General features: G+C 46.1%; 1 protein-coding gene across 1 annotated transcript in view; it reads left to right on the plus strand.

Moving 5' to 3' along the window:
- RNF213 (ring finger protein 213) overlaps positions 1–17,312 on the plus strand; it is a 282,285-nt gene that overhangs the window by 149,409 nt on the left and 115,564 nt on the right. Inside the window, exons 24-27 of the mRNA XM_088448501.1 lie at positions 1,775–1,939; positions 14,018–15,173; positions 15,723–15,916; positions 16,781–16,936. Coding sequence (XP_088304627.1) covers positions 1,775–1,939; positions 14,018–15,173; positions 15,723–15,916; positions 16,781–16,936 — 1,671 coding nt within the window. The remainder of the gene's footprint in view (positions 1–1,774; positions 1,940–14,017; positions 15,174–15,722; positions 15,917–16,780; positions 16,937–17,312) is intronic.

Here is a 17,312-nt window from a genome sequence, read left to right on the forward strand (position 1 = left end):
TCACTAGCCTCAGTAATGCTGCCCATCCACTAGGCGATTAAACCTAGCGATTGAGCGATAACGACCGTCGTTATTGCTCAATCGCTTGGTAATCACCCGCAAATCGGGCAGTAAAATGTTAAAAACGACCAGCGATGCGCGCACCCGCTGGTCGTTTTTAACATCTATCACCGCCCGAACATTACAGTCAACCTGACGACCGCCGTCAGGTTGCCATGTTCGGGGATGATTGATCTGCATACACTGAACGTCTGAACGTTCAGTGTATGCACTTCACCCCTAGGGGGACGTCGGCACAAATATGATGTCATAATCGTGCCGTTGCCCCCACATCTAGTAGTGGATGGGCAGCATTAGTAAATCCAGGATATTATCCAGCTTGTTAGTAATTACCCGACTTAGGGCCTTATTCAATTAGCGGCGAAAATGGCAATTTTTTTCGCCATAGACAAAACGACTGTTTTTCGCCAAAAAACGGCAATATTTTTGCAAAAAAACAGGCGAAAACTCAAGTTTTCTCCATCCCAGACCAGGTGAAAAAAAATGCAAAATCCCTATTTTTGCTAAAAATTTGGAGATTTCTTTCAGAACCCTTTGGACACCCCCCTAATGATAAATTACCCCCCAAAAAATTCGTAAGTTGCGCACTTTGGCAAAAAAACGACCACGCAATTTTGGGTGAAAAAAAATAAAAAACTTTGAAAATGAAAAAAAATTTTTCCAGGAAATTACTGTTCCACGTAAATTGGGGGTATGTTACAATGAGTACAAGTATATTTTTGTGTCGTACAAATGCAATTTTAAAAACCGTAAAAAAACGCCTGCTGCGACCATGTGCAATGTTTTAAATTCTTCACTCATCCATACCAGCCCCCATAAAATCAGACCCAATACATTAACCATTTTCAAAGTTTTTTTATTTTTTACCCAAAATTTGCACGTAATTTTTCGCCAAAGTGCGCAACTTACGAAAAAATTTCTGGGTCATTTATCATTAAGGGGGTGTCCAAAGGGTTCCGAAAGAAATCCCCACACGCCTGGTCTGGAATGGAGAAAACTTTTCTGCAATGGCGTGTTGAGGATGGAGAACATAAGGCTGGAAAAGAAGGATGGTGCTGGTCCGGAAAAAGGTCCAAAAGAGGCTCCAATGGCGCTGTAGTCGATGCCCACGAGGTGTCAAGCGTGTTTATTCATGGAATAATCCACAACTTCCTCAGGAGCATCATGCTACTGAGGAAGTTGTCGGTTACTCCACGACGAAACGCGTTTGCCACCATGTGGGCATCGACTACAGCACCATTGGAGCCTCTTTTGGTCCTTTCATATATGTATCTGGGTTCATATATGCATCTGTAAATCTGGCTCTGATACTAGCCAGTGCCTCCCCAACCATTTACTTCACCACACGTCACTGTTTTTATCATAGGAAGCCATGGTCAGACACGGGGGGGTAGGTTTTGATGGTGACACTGACAGTACCGTATAAGAATGCACCGATCAGTATTACAGCGTGCATGGATGCTAAAGTGGGTGTCTCAGTCCTTGCACATTCAGCCACACGGATGCACACAAGGGAAGGTGTTTGTACCAGCATTTGCATAAAGTCGCAGACAGGCGACCGCCAATAGACGCTGCTGCGTGCTACTCAGGTCCATAATTGCTGTTCAAAACATACGTTTAAACATGTAATTATATTAATGTTACTTATTATGTTCCTTTACACTATTATAATAGTTTTATTGTGTTTTTATGCTTTACTATATATTTTCCACAGATTACCCCAGACAGTGTCATGCAGTTGAGTCTCCCGGAGGATGGAGCAGCGGGTGATAATATTCGCTATTACACATTAGAGGAGCTAAAGGAGCTACTGAACAAGCTTATGCTTATGTCAGGCAAAGGAGAACAGGGCAACTTGGAGGTTGACAAGTTTTCAGAGGTAAAAAAAAATCTAACTTTCCCAATGGTAAAAGAAAATTCGCCCCTAATAGTAAATGTGGAGAATATGGCTGAGGAAGTGGAAACTTCTGAGTTCTATATAAATAACTGGTCACGAGCGCTATAGATGTGCTCAGAACAGAAGGGAGTGGTGGAGTCTTTGATGGTGCCTGTGGCACACAGACCACTGTGCTGAAGCCGATCCCAATAGTAGGGGGATAGTGCCAAAACAAGTACCCGTGTGGAGAGTGGTGGAGTATTTGATAGTAGGGGTATAGTGACACAACAAGTACCCGTGTGGAGAGTGGTGGAGTATTTGATAGTAGGGGTATAGTGACACAAGTACCCGTGTGGAGAGTGGTGGAGTATTTGATAGTAGGGGTATAGTGACACAACAAGTACCCGTGTGGAGAGTGGTGGAGTATTTGATAGTAGGGGTATAGTGACACAACAAGTACCCGTGTGGAGAGTGGTGGAGTATTTGATAGTAGAAGGATAGTGACGCAACAAGTACCCGTGTGGAGAGTGGTGGAGTATTTGATAGTAGGGGTATAGTGACACAACAAGTACCCGTGTGGAGAGTGGTGGAGTATTTGATAGTAGGGGTATAGTGACACAACAAGTACCCGTGTGGAGAGTGGTGGAGTCTTTGAGAGCGGAGCTGAGCTCTCGGAATCTCTGAGTCAGGTAGGCAGAGTCTAGCTCTGCTCTCCACACGGAAACAACTCCATCTGGAATTATCCCCCTACTTTCAAATATTCAACTGCTCTTCACGGCTGTAGGCACTTCTATAACGGAGTTTCTGGACCTGATAGAGCAGTCTGTCTGCCAACTACTGGACTTTCGAAAAACTCAGGAGGGGTAAATACTACAACTACCACAAATCCTATTACATCATTGCATGATAGGAAAGCTGAGACTGGATATACTTTCAGTTTAGTGTGCCTGCCAGGACCTCATGACATTTATATGAGAGGATACAGAGAGTGACTAAAATGCATAATTGAAACATCTATTTCTCTCTGACGTTACATATGATGGTGATGTCTTATACTGTACAATAAATGTGTATAATTTTTAAAACAGCTCACATGGTAGTATTTGTTGAATTATATATTCATTACAAATTATTTGACCATCGTGCGCTGTTAATAAATATATAGACATATGTGTGTGTGTGTATGTAATATATATATATATATATATATATATATATATGGAATTGGTATTTAATGCCGCCGGACGTTAGCCCGGCGGATGAAATACCGACCCCGGAAGGCCGGCAGATGGAGATCCCGACAGGGTAAGTATAAAGGCTATCCCTAACCCTCTCCCCCCCTAACCCTAACCCTCCCTTAGGGGTGCCTAACCCTAACCTTCCTCCCTAGTGCCTAACCCTAACCTCCCCCCAGGGGTGCCTAAACCTAACCCAAACTCTCCCCCCTGCACCCTAAACCTAACCCTCCCGGGAAGGGGGGGTGCCTAACCCCCTACCCCATGCCTAACCCTCCCAGAGGGGGTACCTAACCCGAAGTCCCCCCGGGAAACCCTAAACATAACCCTCCCCCCCGCGGCTATCCGTTCCCAACGCCCGGCTTACCACAATCGGTATGTCGGGCGTTGGGATTTCGGCGTAGGGTTAATAATAGGCGTCGGCATTTCAACCGCCGGCTTCCTGACTACATACCATATATGTATATAATTTATCTGATGGATACAAAGTGGGGATGATTTACTTTTTGTCTCCCCCGGCACGTAGGCTACAGAGATTAGCTCCACCCTGGATCTGGCCTGCATAGCCCAGCCCATTCCCTGATCAGCCCGCCACCTGTGTGTATCACCTCCCCCAGTGTTACAGCCGCTGCTTGCACTGTGTGCCTAATGGTCATCGCCAATGGTTTCCTGCCACTGAAATGCTGGAAAATGGACAAAAACGGTAGTTTGTACAAATTGGTTAAACGGACTGGACAACCATTTTTGTCTGTTTTCAAGTGTTTGGTCTATTGTCATTTGCTCCCATACATTACCAGATTGTCATTCCAACCAGCCAGATTATTATCTTGTGTCTATTACTGTGTGTACAGTACCTAGGTTTAGTGTTGGTAGTAAATGCTAAAATCACAGGTCCCAATATGTACACAATTTAACATTATAATGAATACTTAAAATACTGTACATTAGTGTTACTAACAAATGTAGAAGTCGCATATACCTGTACCTTGTAAAGTACAATTAAATACAGCCATAAACACAAAATAATAGTACAAATTAAATTAAACCTCAAACATCCATTGTCTTCACCTTGCAAAATCAAATGGGAATATTCTGAACTCCTGCAGTACATATGCAAATGCTAATTATGTAATGCAAATAGATGGCCATGACTTGGGTCCTGACGCAATCCGAGTCTACCGATATACAATCTGCATCCATACTATACTATATATACTGCTTCTATACTCTGCATAGACCTTCATGCAATCATGTGTGGTTTTAAATGTATGTGACTGTCTCTCTTGCATAGATTTGTTTTTACCTGTATAGTCTATATTGTTCAGTGAAGCATAGTTTATGGTATATATCTGGCCTGTTTTTTGCTCCAACTCAGAGCAAGTTATCTCCTTTGATCAGCAGACCAATTGACTCAGATGTAGCCTGTCTTAATCAAGAGATACCATTCCTTTATATTCAGTATAGGGGCAGCTGTGGCTGTTTTGGCAGCTGGGGTTAAAAGCACCAAGTGTTAAATGCACAGCGTGCTAACATAACAGTTAATCAAACAGTTGAACAAACATTGACCAACATCTAAGGTAATTTCAGATTAAAAAAAGTGATTTCTTTAAAATTTGTCTATAAGTAACAAGCCTAAAACTCACCATGTTCTACACATTTTCTTTCATCAAAACACTCCTTTGTATTTTCTCTAAAGATATAACATCCTTAACTTTCCTTGCATTTCGCCTTTCTGTGCTCAATTGCAGCCGTTTTGATTCACTCACCTTCTCTAAAAACTAATGAGCTTTCTTTTCATCATACATTGACTATTACAGCCTCATTGTGTCACTATAAAAAACTTTTACACACCTCCTACAACTATATCTACTTCTCTATCCTCCTGCTTTTATTAACTGGTGACATACCACCAAATCCTGCAAACCTCACGTGTCCCCCATCACCCACCAAATCAATAAATGTGCCTTATGGAATCCACACTCGATCACAACTTATCATTATTTTACATCTGAACATCTCTTTACAGACACCCCAGGGGGGTGGTTAGGGTTAGGCATCCCCCCGGGAGGGTTAGGTTTAGGGTGCAGGGAGGGTGGTTTAAGTTTAGGCACCCCAGGGGGGAGGTTAGGGCTAGGCACTAGGGGGGAAGGTTAGGGTTAGGCACCCCTAAGGGAGAGTTAGGGGGGGTGAGGGGAGAGTTAGGGGGTTTACTTACCTCTGACGGGATCTTCTGCTGCCTGCCTTCCGGCGTCAGTATTTCTACATCAGGGTCCATAGGGTATCCACAGGATACCTTGGGGTATAGGTGATGACGTCAGGCATCGGACACCATAGAGTTAAGTTTTCAGCCTGCCAGGATGCATCAGGGTCCCCCTCCTATACCCCGCCCCCGAGCCAAGGCATCTCAGTTTCGTTGGTGCCCGGCTCGGATTCGGAGCACCTGTTTAGAGGGGGGCTAAGATTAGCCCCTGAAGTTTCTTTCAAGGCAGCTGTGGCTGCACATCTGGGAGTACAGCATGGACAGTCAATGCTGACGTCCATGCCGTCTCCCCTACACCCCGCCGGTACTGATCCGGGGATGCTGGTAAATGTCTGGGGTCACGGCTAGCGGTGACCCCAGATGCTTCGGACCATGGCCGGATCTAAGGGGAGCAGGTAAGAAGCGGGGGTCCCGCGGTGGGTCCCTGCTGAGCACATGGTCCACAGTCCCCAGGCAGGGGGCTCCCTGGGGACTGGCTGCAGCATGGGGAGCCAGGTACTAACCTGCGCTTCCACTATCCCCCTGGGACAGCGGGCCGCGGCTGAGCGCAAAGCGCTGCGGCGTCCCAGGGGTTAATTGCGCTGCCGATTGGTCCTGTGGCAGCGCTCCTCCCCCAGGCCGGCCTCCTCTCTGCTCCTCGGTGGCCATCTTTGATGGTGAACGCTGCTGGAAGCTGCTGATCGGTGGCATCGCGGTCTGGGTTCCCCGGCATACCTCTCCTCCGTTGGCTTGAGGTCAGTGTATGCAGCGCTGTGTCCTACCAGACTCTGTGTCTGTGTAGTTGAGAAACAGCGCTGATAGTGCAGGGATTGATTTCTTCTGCATTGTATGTGACTTCTGCTAGCGCTGCTGCCTGTACTTTCACTTTCTACTGTCAGCCATTTCACTATCCCTATGTCGGCAGTGTTATTTATTGGCGGCCAATTACTGTCACGGCTCCGGTACAGGAATCTCCCTGGGCTTGTTTCGCTAAGGCGCTTACAATCTTAGTGGGCCAGTTAGCTCCGCCACCTGCGTTTTTCCAGATGGGGTTGTCCCAGCAGTCAGTGGTGTCGTCACCCATGCAGGGTTTCCCGAGACAACTGATGGTACCCCACAGTCTCCCTATTTACCCTCCCCAGGTTTCACAGGAGCCTGCGTGGGTTAATTCTCTGACAACTTCAGTACAGCATTTGTCGGATGTTTTACAAGGGGAGTCTGTGTCTGCTCCTTATGAGGATGACGACGTGACGTCTGATGATGGGGAGATTCTGGATCTATCTGACCAGGAACCTCTCCGTACTAAAGAGTCGGACACTAAGTCGAAGGTATATATTCCTGGCCTTATTCGGGCAGTCCGCACGGCTTTAGTTGATGATGATGATCCTCCGGTGTCCAAATCCAAATATGCCTTAGTGTTCCCTCTTTCTGGTCAGTTAGTTGACCATTTAGAGGAGGCGTGGAAACACCCCGGAAAACTGTATCAGCCTCAGAGGCGCTTAGCTGTGGCTTATCCGTTTGCTGACAATTATTTTTCTAAGTGGGAATCCCCTCCGCAGGTGGATTCTCATGTGACGCGCCTAGTCAGAAGTGCCACTTTGCCCATGCCTTCCATGTCCTCCTTGAAGGATGCTACGGACCGGAAGGTGGAAATCTGCCTAAAGTCCATTTATTCCCTTGCGGGGGGGGGGGGGGGGGCCTAGCCCGGCTATGGCCATGTGTTGGGTAGCCAGAGCTATGGAGCGCTGGGCTGATAGTTTGGAGGCGTCTTTGGACTCTGACTGTTCGGCTGAACAGGCCGAGTTGGTGGGCAATCTCCGGGATTCGGCCACTTACATCAATGAAGCGGCCTTGGATATCAGTATCCTCACCTCCAGGATTTCTTCTGCAGCTGTTGCTGCTCGTCGCACCTTATGGTTGCGATCTTGGAAAGCGGACGCTGATTCCAAAAAGGGCTTAGAAGGTTTGCTTTTTAATGGAGAAGTCCTATTTGGTCCGGATCTGGACAAAATTGTAGCTACGCTGGCAGCAGCCAAATCTGCATGTCTTCCGTCTGCTACGGTCCTTTCGAGTTCTGGTACGTTGTCCTTTCGGCCTTACAGGGCCCAGGGTAGGCCTAAAGCACAGTCTTTTCCATGACAGGCTGGGCCCAAGAAATCGGCCAAGCCCAGGAAACAGGCCTGGAGTACCAGACGTCCGACCCCTAAGTCAGATGATAAACCTGCGGCCTGATGGTCTGGGGATCCCAAAGTGGGAGGCCGCCTGCTTTGGTTCGCCCAGTGTTGGTCGATAACTACGACGGACACCTCGGTTCACGAGGTGGTTTCTCACAGGTATGCCCTCTCCTTTCGGCACAGGCCTCCATCCGGTTCTTCACCACAGGCCTTCCACTAGACCGGAACAAAGCCTTGGAACTGCGGAAGGTTTTGCACACTATGCTCCAGGCTGGAGTTATAGTGCCTGTTCCATTCTCCCACAGGGGCCAGGGTTTCTATTCCAATCTGTTTTTGGTGCAGAAACCCAATGGGTCTTATCGTCCGATACTCAATCTCAAGGCCCTCAACAAGTCCTTGAGGGTGCCTAGGTTTCGGATGGAGAACCTTCGGTCCATTATTCTGGCGCTGGAACCTGGGGATTACACATGGTGTCATTGGACATTCAGGATGCTTACCTGCACGTCCCTATTCTTTTTGCGCCATCAGCAATACCTCAGGTTTGCAATCCACAATGAACATTTCCAGTTCCGGGCGCTGCCTTTTGGACTGGTGACAGCTCTACGAGTGTTCACCAAGGTCATGGCGGCTCACCTGCGGACGCAGGGAGTCCGAATATTACCGTATCTGGACGACCTTCTGTTGTTGGCAGGGTCTCCAGAGCTCCTTCTACGCCATCTGGACCTGACGATTGCAGTGCTGCAGCGTCACGGCTGGTTGATAAACTGGCAAAAGTCCACCCTGACCCCGTCTCAGAGGATCCTGCACCTCGGGGCCTTGTTGGACTCCAGGCAGCAGCGGATCTTTGTGACGGAGGAAAAGATCTCTACTTTGCAGTTGAGGGTGCGCAGTTGTCTACAGTGTCGCCGAGTGTCTGTGCACTCGGCGATGCTGTTGCTGGGCTCCATGGTGTCAGTATTCGACATGGTGGAATATGCCCAGTTTCACTCCAGACCTCTGCAGCTATTGATCCTGTCCAAATGGAATGGACTGCCTCAGAGTCTAAAGTCCCAGATGATGGTGCTCACTCCGGGGGTTCGCCTGTCTCTAGCCTGGTGGTTTCAGACGACCCACCTCAACAAGGGTCGCCCATTTTGGGTGGCGAACTTGGTCCTGTGAACAACGGACGCCAGGCTGGGGAGCGTCACGGGTCCACACTTGTTCCAGGGAAGGTGGACTCAGGCAGAAAAGGAGCTTCCAATAAACATCTTGGAACTCCGCGCGGTGTTCAATGCTCTCCAGCAGGCACATCGGTTCTCCAAGGTCACCCCGTGCAGGTCCAGTTGGACAACGCCACCACCGTGGCCTACATAAATCGACAAGGAGGAACCCGAAGTCGGGCGGCACTCACAGAAGTGTCTCGCATCCTAGTTTGGGCGGAGCGCAATCTCCCGGCTATATCAGCGGTGTTCCCGGGAGTCCTCAACTGGGAAGCGGATTTTCTCAGCCGGCAGGACGTACATCCGGGAGAATGGTCTTTGCACCAGGACGTCTTTCAACTTCTGGTGGACAGGTGGGGTCTTCCAGAGATAGACCTCATGGCGTTCCGGCACAACAACAAATTGCCGGTGTACGGGTCTCGAACAAGAGACGAAAAGGCGTCTCTGGTGGATGCTCTGTCCGTCCAGTGGACGTTCCAGTTTGCCTACCTCTTTCCTCCGTTTTCCCTTCTTCCGCAGGTAATCCGGAAATTCAAACAGGAAGGAGGTATGCTCCTGTTGATAGCTCCTGAATGGCCCAGGCGGCACTGGTTCTCGGACCTCCAGAGTCTGTCAGTGGACATTCCTCTGCGGTTACCACTGCGGCCGGACCTGCTGTCACAGAGTCCTTGTCTTCACCCGGACCTGGCACGGCTGTCTTTGATGGCGTGGCTGTTGAGACGGCCATGTTAAGATCCAGAGGGTTTTCCGGCTCTGTGGTGCAAACCATGCTAAGAGCTCGGAAGCCATCCTCTGCAAGAATCTACCATCATGTGTGGCATACGTTCTTCCAGTGGTGTCGACCTAGAGGTTATGCCCCTCGGTAGTTCCGCCTGTCTACAGTGTTGGCTTTCCTACATGCGGGCCTAGACCATGGGCTTCGCCTTGCTTCCCTGAAGTGCAGGTGTCTGCCCTGTCAGTCTGGTTCCATCGTAGGATTGCTGCGCTCCCTAATGTGCGCATCTTTATGCAAGGTGTTCTTTGCATTCAGCCACCTTTTGTTCCACCGGTGGCTCCTTGGGATTTGGCTGTGGTCCTGAGAGCTCTCCAGGGACCGCCGTTCGAACCACTGGGCTCAGTGGACCTTAAATGGCTTACAGCTAAAACAATATTCCTTCTGGCCATTGCTTCGGCCAGACGTGTTTCTGACCTAGGGGCTCTCTCCTGTAGACCCCCTTTTCTGATTTTTCATAGGAACAGGGCGGTGCTGCGCACTCGTCCTGGATTCCTTCCTAAAGTTGTTTCAAGTTTCCACATCAAGGAGGAAATCGTTGTGCCGGCTTTTAACTCACCTGATCTTTCAGTGGGTGAGGCCACTTTGGATGTTGTGCGGGCCTTAAGGATTTATGTTGACCGCACTTCTTCTTTTAGGAAGTCGGACGCCTTGTTTGTCCTCTATGGCTTCCGTAAAAAGGGTTGGCCTGCTTCAAAGCAAACTTTGGCAGGTTGGATTCGTATGGCAATTTCACAAGCTTATCTTCCTGAAGGCCTTCCGGTTCCATCCTCTGTGAGGGCTCATTCCACTAGGTCTCCTCTGTGAGGGCTAATTCCACTAGGTCTGTGGGTCCTTCGTGGGCAGCTCGACGTGGTGCCTCTGCAGTCCAGATCTGCAAGGCTGCCACTTGGTCCTCTGTCCATACCTTTGTGAGGTATTACGCATTTAACACCTTTGCCTCTCAGGATGCTTCCTTCGGGCAGCGGATTCTCCTTTCAGCACAGGAGCGTCCCCACCCTTAAAGGATACTGCTTTGGGACATCCCCAAGGTATCCTGTGGATACCCTATGGATCCTGATGTAGAAATATGAGATATGGCAAGAACTTACCTTTGTTATCTCTATTTCTACGAAGTCCATAGGGTTCCACAGGACTCCCGCCCTGTCGCACCTGTGCTGCAGATGGGCTTTACTCTGGTCACCGGTTTTTCCATCTCCCTCTGGTGAGAATGTGATTCTTGTGTGTGCCCAGATCTTTCTTCTCTCTCTTCCTTCTCCTTCTCCGGCCTATGGCTTAGTACGTAACTGAGATGCCTTGGCTCGGGGGCGGGGTATAGGAGGGGGACCCTGATGCATCCTGGGAGGCTGAAAACTTAATTCTATGGTGCCCGATGCCTGACGTCATCACCTATACCCCAAGGTATCCTGTGGAATCCTATGGACTTCGTAGAAATAGAGATAACAAAGGTAAGTTCTTACCATATCTCATATTTTCATCTGCCGGGCTTAGGTATGACATACCGATTCCGTACAAATGTTATATACAGTCAGGTGCATAAATATTGGGACATTGACAGAATTTTCATATTTTGGCCTCTATTCACCACCACAATGGCTTTGAAATTAAAACAAACAAGATGTGCTTTAACTGCAGACTTTCAGATTTAATTTGAGGGTAATTACATCCAAATCAGGAGAACGGTGTAGGCATTACAACGGTTTCTATATGTGCCTCCCACTTTTTAAGGGGCCAAAAGTAATGGGACAAACTAAACAATCCTAAATCTAACTTTCACTTTTTAATACTTTGTTGCAAATCCTTTGCAGGCAATTACAGCCTGAAGTCTGGAATGCATAGACATCACCAGACGCTGGGTTTCATCCCTGGTGATGCTCTGCCAGGCCTCTACTGCAAATGTCTTCAGTTCCTGCTTGTTCTTGGGGCATTTTCCCTTCAGTTTTGTCTTCATCAAGTGAAATACATGCTCAATCGGATTCAGGTCAGGGGATTGACTTTGCCATTGCATAACATTCCACTTTTTAGCCTTAAAAAACTCTTTGGCTGCTTTTGCAGTATGCTTTGGGTCATTGTCCATCTGCACTGTGAAGCGCCGTCCATTGAGTTCTGAATATAAGCACATAATATTGCCCAAAACACTTCAGAATTCATTCTGCTGCTTTTGTCAGCAGTCACATCAGTAATAAATACAAGGGAACCAGTTCCATTGGCAGCCATACATGCCCACGCCATGACAGTACCACCACCATGCTTCACTGATGAGGTGGTATGTTTTGGATCATGAGCAGTTCCTTTCCTTCTCCTTACTCTTCGCTTCCCATCACTCTGGTACAAGTTGATCTTTGTCTCATCTGTCCATAGGATGTTGTTCCAGACCTGTAATGGCTTTTTTAGATGTTATTTGGCAAACTCTAATCTGGTCTTCCTGTTTTTGAGGCTCACCAATGGTTTACATCTTGTGGTGAACCCTCTATATTCACTCTTGTGAAGTCTTCTCTTGATTGTTGACATTGACACATATACACCTACCTCCTGGAGAGTGTTCTTGATTTGGCCAACTGTTGTGAAGGGGTTTTTCTTCACCAGGGAAATAATTCTTCTGTTATCCACCACAGTTGTTTTCCGTGGTCTTCCGGGTCTTTTGGTGTTGCTGAGCTCTCCGGTGCGTCCTTTCTTTTTAAGAATGTTCCAAACAGTTGATTTGGCCACACCTAATGTTTTTATCTCTCTGATGGGTTTGTTTTGATTTATCAGCCTAATGATTTCTTGCTTCACTGATAGTGACAGCTCTTTGGATCTCATATTGAGAGTCGACAACAACTGATTCCAAATGCAAATGTCACACCTAGAATCAACTCCAGACCTTTTACCTGCTTAATTGATAATGAAATAACGAGGGAATAGCCCACACCTGTCCATGAAATAGCTTTTGAGTTGATAGTCCCATTACTTTTGGCCCCTTAAAAAGTGGGAGGCACATACAGAAACCGTTGTAATTCCTACACCGTTCACCTGATTTGGATGTAATTACCCTCAAATTAAATCTGAAAGTCTGCAGTCAAAGCACATCTTGTTTGTTTCATTTCAAAGCCATTGTGGTGGTGAATAGAGGCCAAAATATGAAAATTCTGTCAATGTCCCAATATTTATGCACCTGACTATATCAGATTGATCAGTGCAAACTAGCAGTGTACTTTGGTTGCTTACAGTTGTTTTATTTGTCCATATAAGATGCACATTTTGAGGGATAAAGATGTTTGGCGCGGCTAAGTCGCCCAGGATGTGGCGCACAGAGACAAGCTTTTTGTTGCGATTGAAGTCACAGTGTATGAGGACACATCTGTATATGCGGATGGGACGGTGGCAAAGTCAACATGCCTACAATGTTATTTAAAGCATTTTAACTGTGTCGACAGTTCAACTTTAAGTACAGATGTGTCCACGTTCAACAGCCCTTCCAGTCGCGCCATGCCATGGATTAGAAAGCGCTGAGCGTCTCTTTTTGTGCAAGTTTTTCCCTTAAAATGCATCTTATTCACAAAGCGATGCGAATAGGGAGCACAAACATTATGCTGATTAAAATGATTTGCAGCATGCCTATATTCTGTGTGCGACCACGGGTGTATCTGCATGCAAAATACTACGGTATAGTGTCACTGACACTGTAACGTAGCATTTTGCATGCAGATATAACTGCAGTTGCTCACAGAATATAGGCATGCCACATCATGTATCATTTTCATCATCATAAGCGGCTTGTGCATCCTATTCACATCGCTTTGCGAATAAGAAGTATTTAAGGGAAAAAGTTGCACAAAAAGACACTCAGCGATACCGAGTTGCACAGTGCCCACGCGTTATGTGTAACGCGACTTGTATCGCACGGTGGATAGATGTATGTGAACACATATGTATGATACTTTACAATCATGTCTACTATTATTTTTAAATATGATTCTCTACATCAGGGGTGGGGAACCTTTTTTCTGCCAAGGGCCATTTTTAAATATATAACATTATTCATGGGCCCAGTGCAGGCCACGCCCCTCCATGTGACATCACACGGGGGCGGGACCACAATTGCCAGTGATTACATCAATGCCCGAGCATCCAGAGGATTCACTGGGGAGCTGTAAGGGCAGCGGTGTGACCGTCTGAAGCGCTAAGGACACTACAGGCGCCACTGCTGCATAGATTCTAACTGCAGGGTGCCATTCCAGGCACCCTGCTAGCCAGTTGAGGCTAGCAGAAAAAAGCTCAGAGGGCCAGACCAAATTATTCCACGGGCCTTATACGGCCCCCGGGCCTGAGGTTCCCCATCCCTACTCTACATGAACCCCTTCTATTTCCCAATTTATTGTGAGATCAGCAAAGTGATGTGTGACCTATCTCTTATGTTCAGTAGTCATTGAAATTATAATAGAAAAATACTGATATTAAATGTTGTCTTTCTTGTAACCAGATATTCTCCAATGTGGAGAGGATGGCCAGGTCATTTATAGACCTCTATCTAGCTGGAAATATGCTGTTCAGAAGTTGGAAGGCCGTGATCTACTGCTCGGATGATGCCAAGTCTTGCATTCAGATGAACTTCAACGTTGATGGGATTGGTGAATTTGAAGGACAAGAGCCTCTTACCAATTTACTCCCAAATATCTGCAGAACACTGGAGAATTCATTAGAACAGTGGCTGGCCTTCATGAATAAGAAGAGATCTGAGCTTTACTACTTAAACTACTACACAGCAGAGCAGTTGGTGTACCTGTGCCAACAGTTTGAGGGAAGAGATATGAGCGAGGAGGCCCTTCTAATGTTATCATTCATTAAACCTGAATGTGCAAAAATTGATACAATCAACTCCTGTTTCCCAAACATTCGTTCCTCAAACGTTCTCCCCAAGAAACGTCCAGGCAAAATGGAATTTGCGTTGAAATTTCAAAGCTGCACAAATGTGTTGGAGAAGTTGGAGATGATTTGGGAGTTCTCTATGTCCTATATGAGTTCATTGTTCCCGGGTTGTTTAGATATTGATGCTCTTGGTACGCGCTTAAGCACTTTGGCAGAAATAAATAAGAAACAGTTAAACCGTGACCTTCATCCCAGCTTTCAGCCGGGGCGGCCCAATCTGGTTCTGTGTCCTTCATCAGAGATCTTGTCTTGTGCATTAGCAGTTTACATGCACAGCTTTAACCAGCCGCTGCCAACCTATGACGAAGTCTTGCTGTGCTCCCCTCAGACTACGTTTGAAGAGGTGGCTTTGTTTTTTAGAAGGTGTCTTACGCCAGGTTACAATGGGCAGAAGATTTATAGCTTAATATATGCCGATGAACTAAACTATGATACAGGATACAAGTCGGAGCAGCTGTTCCAGCAATTGCAGACTTTGTGCCCAGAAAAGTACTATCTTGTGATCATATGTAACTCCGACCGAGAGCATTGCTACATCCCCTCTGTCTTCAGCCAATACAGAGTACACTTGGTCCCTCAGAAACCTATGGAGGACATCCAGCGTTATCTGCAAACGCATTTTGCTGTCAGTTCTGCACTGGTTTCGGCCGCCCATGTATTTAAAAATGGAATGAGTGCTGGAATTGTGTCATCCAAAAGAGCAGGAGTTGGTAAGTAACAATTTTCTCTGAAATTAATATAATTATTACAATTTTGTCTACTCAAAATAAAATTTAGTTTTGGGTTGAATTAAGTATGCTAAGTAAAAATACTGATTATTACTTGTGGTGGTCTTATGATCCATCCAGTCCAGTGATATTTACCTATAGCATTTTAGTGTTCATTCTAGCACCCTGCACCTGTTAAAACCTGTGCAGTTCCTCTTTCCTGCCAGGGGTGTCGCTGTCTGCTCTGAAATTTTTGTACAGTATATATGGATATGTTTGTGATTCTTTTTATATTGTATATGGCATCTTGTGTTCCTGATCTACTCATCCTTTTGGTTTAATTTGACTTCTAGCTAAAGTTGTTCCTCCAGGGAATTGGAAATTCAGTAAATAGTTGGACAAATAGGAAATAAGCTGACAGCCAACAATTCAGAATAAATCGCCCGAATAAAAAATGAGCCGCATTACCCCTCAAAACTGTCAGCAATGCAATGCACACTCCATTTAGATGGCAGTCAGATTATATGCTATAGTATTGTCTATTTGTTCCAGGAAAATCTCTGTACGTGAAAAGGCTTTATGAAAAGCTTGAGTCAAAGTACCGAAGTCACAAGCCTGTCCTTAAAATAATCCGGCTGATTAAACCTGAAGTGGATGAAAATAAAGTACTGGAAACACTACTCCCTTTTCTGGATGGCAAGCTAAAGAGTTGTCCTGTAATTTTCCACATTGACATCACATCATCCGTGAGTAAAACAACGGCTTTTGCCCGGGCACCCAGACTGGTTTTGAAAGTTTTTGAGCTTCAGTTCTCTCAAGTTCCATTTTCCACATCTCGGGAACCGTTGCTAAATTAGATGTTCACCTATATTAAAAGTATTGAATATTTAATGATTTGTTCTACATCTATCAGAGGTCTTATATGTTGTACCCTTGTTGTTGAAATACTCCATCCAGACACCTCTCTAACGTGTCACTTATATGTAAACTATAGGTAGCACTGACATGCTCTATCCTTCCTCCTATGGCTAGAGAATGATCTAGTACATGAACACTATAGTGCAGGGGTAAGCAATGTGTGCCACTTCAGCTGCTTTGCAACTATACATCTCAGCATGCCCTGCTACAGTTTAATCATACCCTAAAAACAAATCTTTTGCAGTGTATTTTCCATAAGGTGAGCATCAGTACACTTCACACATCATAGTTGATGACATTTAAAAGGTCCAGGTGGGAGGTGCAGTATACTCTCCCGAATTTGTGAGTGGTCCAGCCTTCTGGAAGGGTCATGGCACCAATCCATCACGTCTGAGACACTGTTGAGAGCCATGGTACAGGTAACACCAGTGAATGGAGTCTAGGCATTTAGGATCCTGGAGCTCAAGGAGGCATACATTTCGGCTGTTTGCGGCTCTGTTGGGGCCCCCATTGTGTGGTGGGCTGCACGGACTACTGTACATACACATAGTAGCATATAATTAGGCCACCATTGTGATCTGCACAAAGCAATTGATCTAGGATACTGTACGTTTTAAGAAGAATCAGTAACTGTCGTCCCTATCAGATCTGTGGTATATCACCAGCTGCTGTATTCTCTCCTCGTGCTACAGGTGAACAGCGGGATATCAGAATTCCTTTTTAAGCTGCTGGTTTTGCAGTACCTGATGAATTCTGAGGGAAGAATATGGAAGCGCCTACCCAGTCACCTGTACATCATTGAGATTTTGGAGTCCTCAAATACGATGTTTAGAAAACAATTCAACACTGTAAGATCTCTGTAATTTCATGCAAGTGGTAATCACTGTCTGTCTTTTCTGGTGTAATTTATATACATTTCTGACTTATCTGAACTGAATATGCTGTACTATACTGGAGTACTTTCCTGGAATAGGTTACACTCTGATCTCTCTCAACGTTCATGACTTTACTATTAACCACTTACCTGGCTATTTTTCTTTTTTTTTTTTCAAAAACCTCCCAGATATTTAAATACATTTAGAACATATTTTATCAAATATATTTAAATATTTTATTGAAAAAACAAAATATGCCTAGAGGGTGTCTTGCAACCACCTCCCCCAACTGTGTCCTTAGGCCCCCATTATAAAATGATTTCCTATCCCCCAGTATCAATAAATTCCC

The sequence above is a fragment of the Taudactylus pleione genome, unplaced genomic scaffold (genome assembly GCF_031769625.1).
Source record: "Taudactylus pleione unplaced genomic scaffold, aTauple2 ptg000456l, whole genome shotgun sequence".
Taxonomy (NCBI): Eukaryota; Metazoa; Chordata; class Amphibia; order Anura; family Myobatrachidae; genus Taudactylus; species Taudactylus pleione.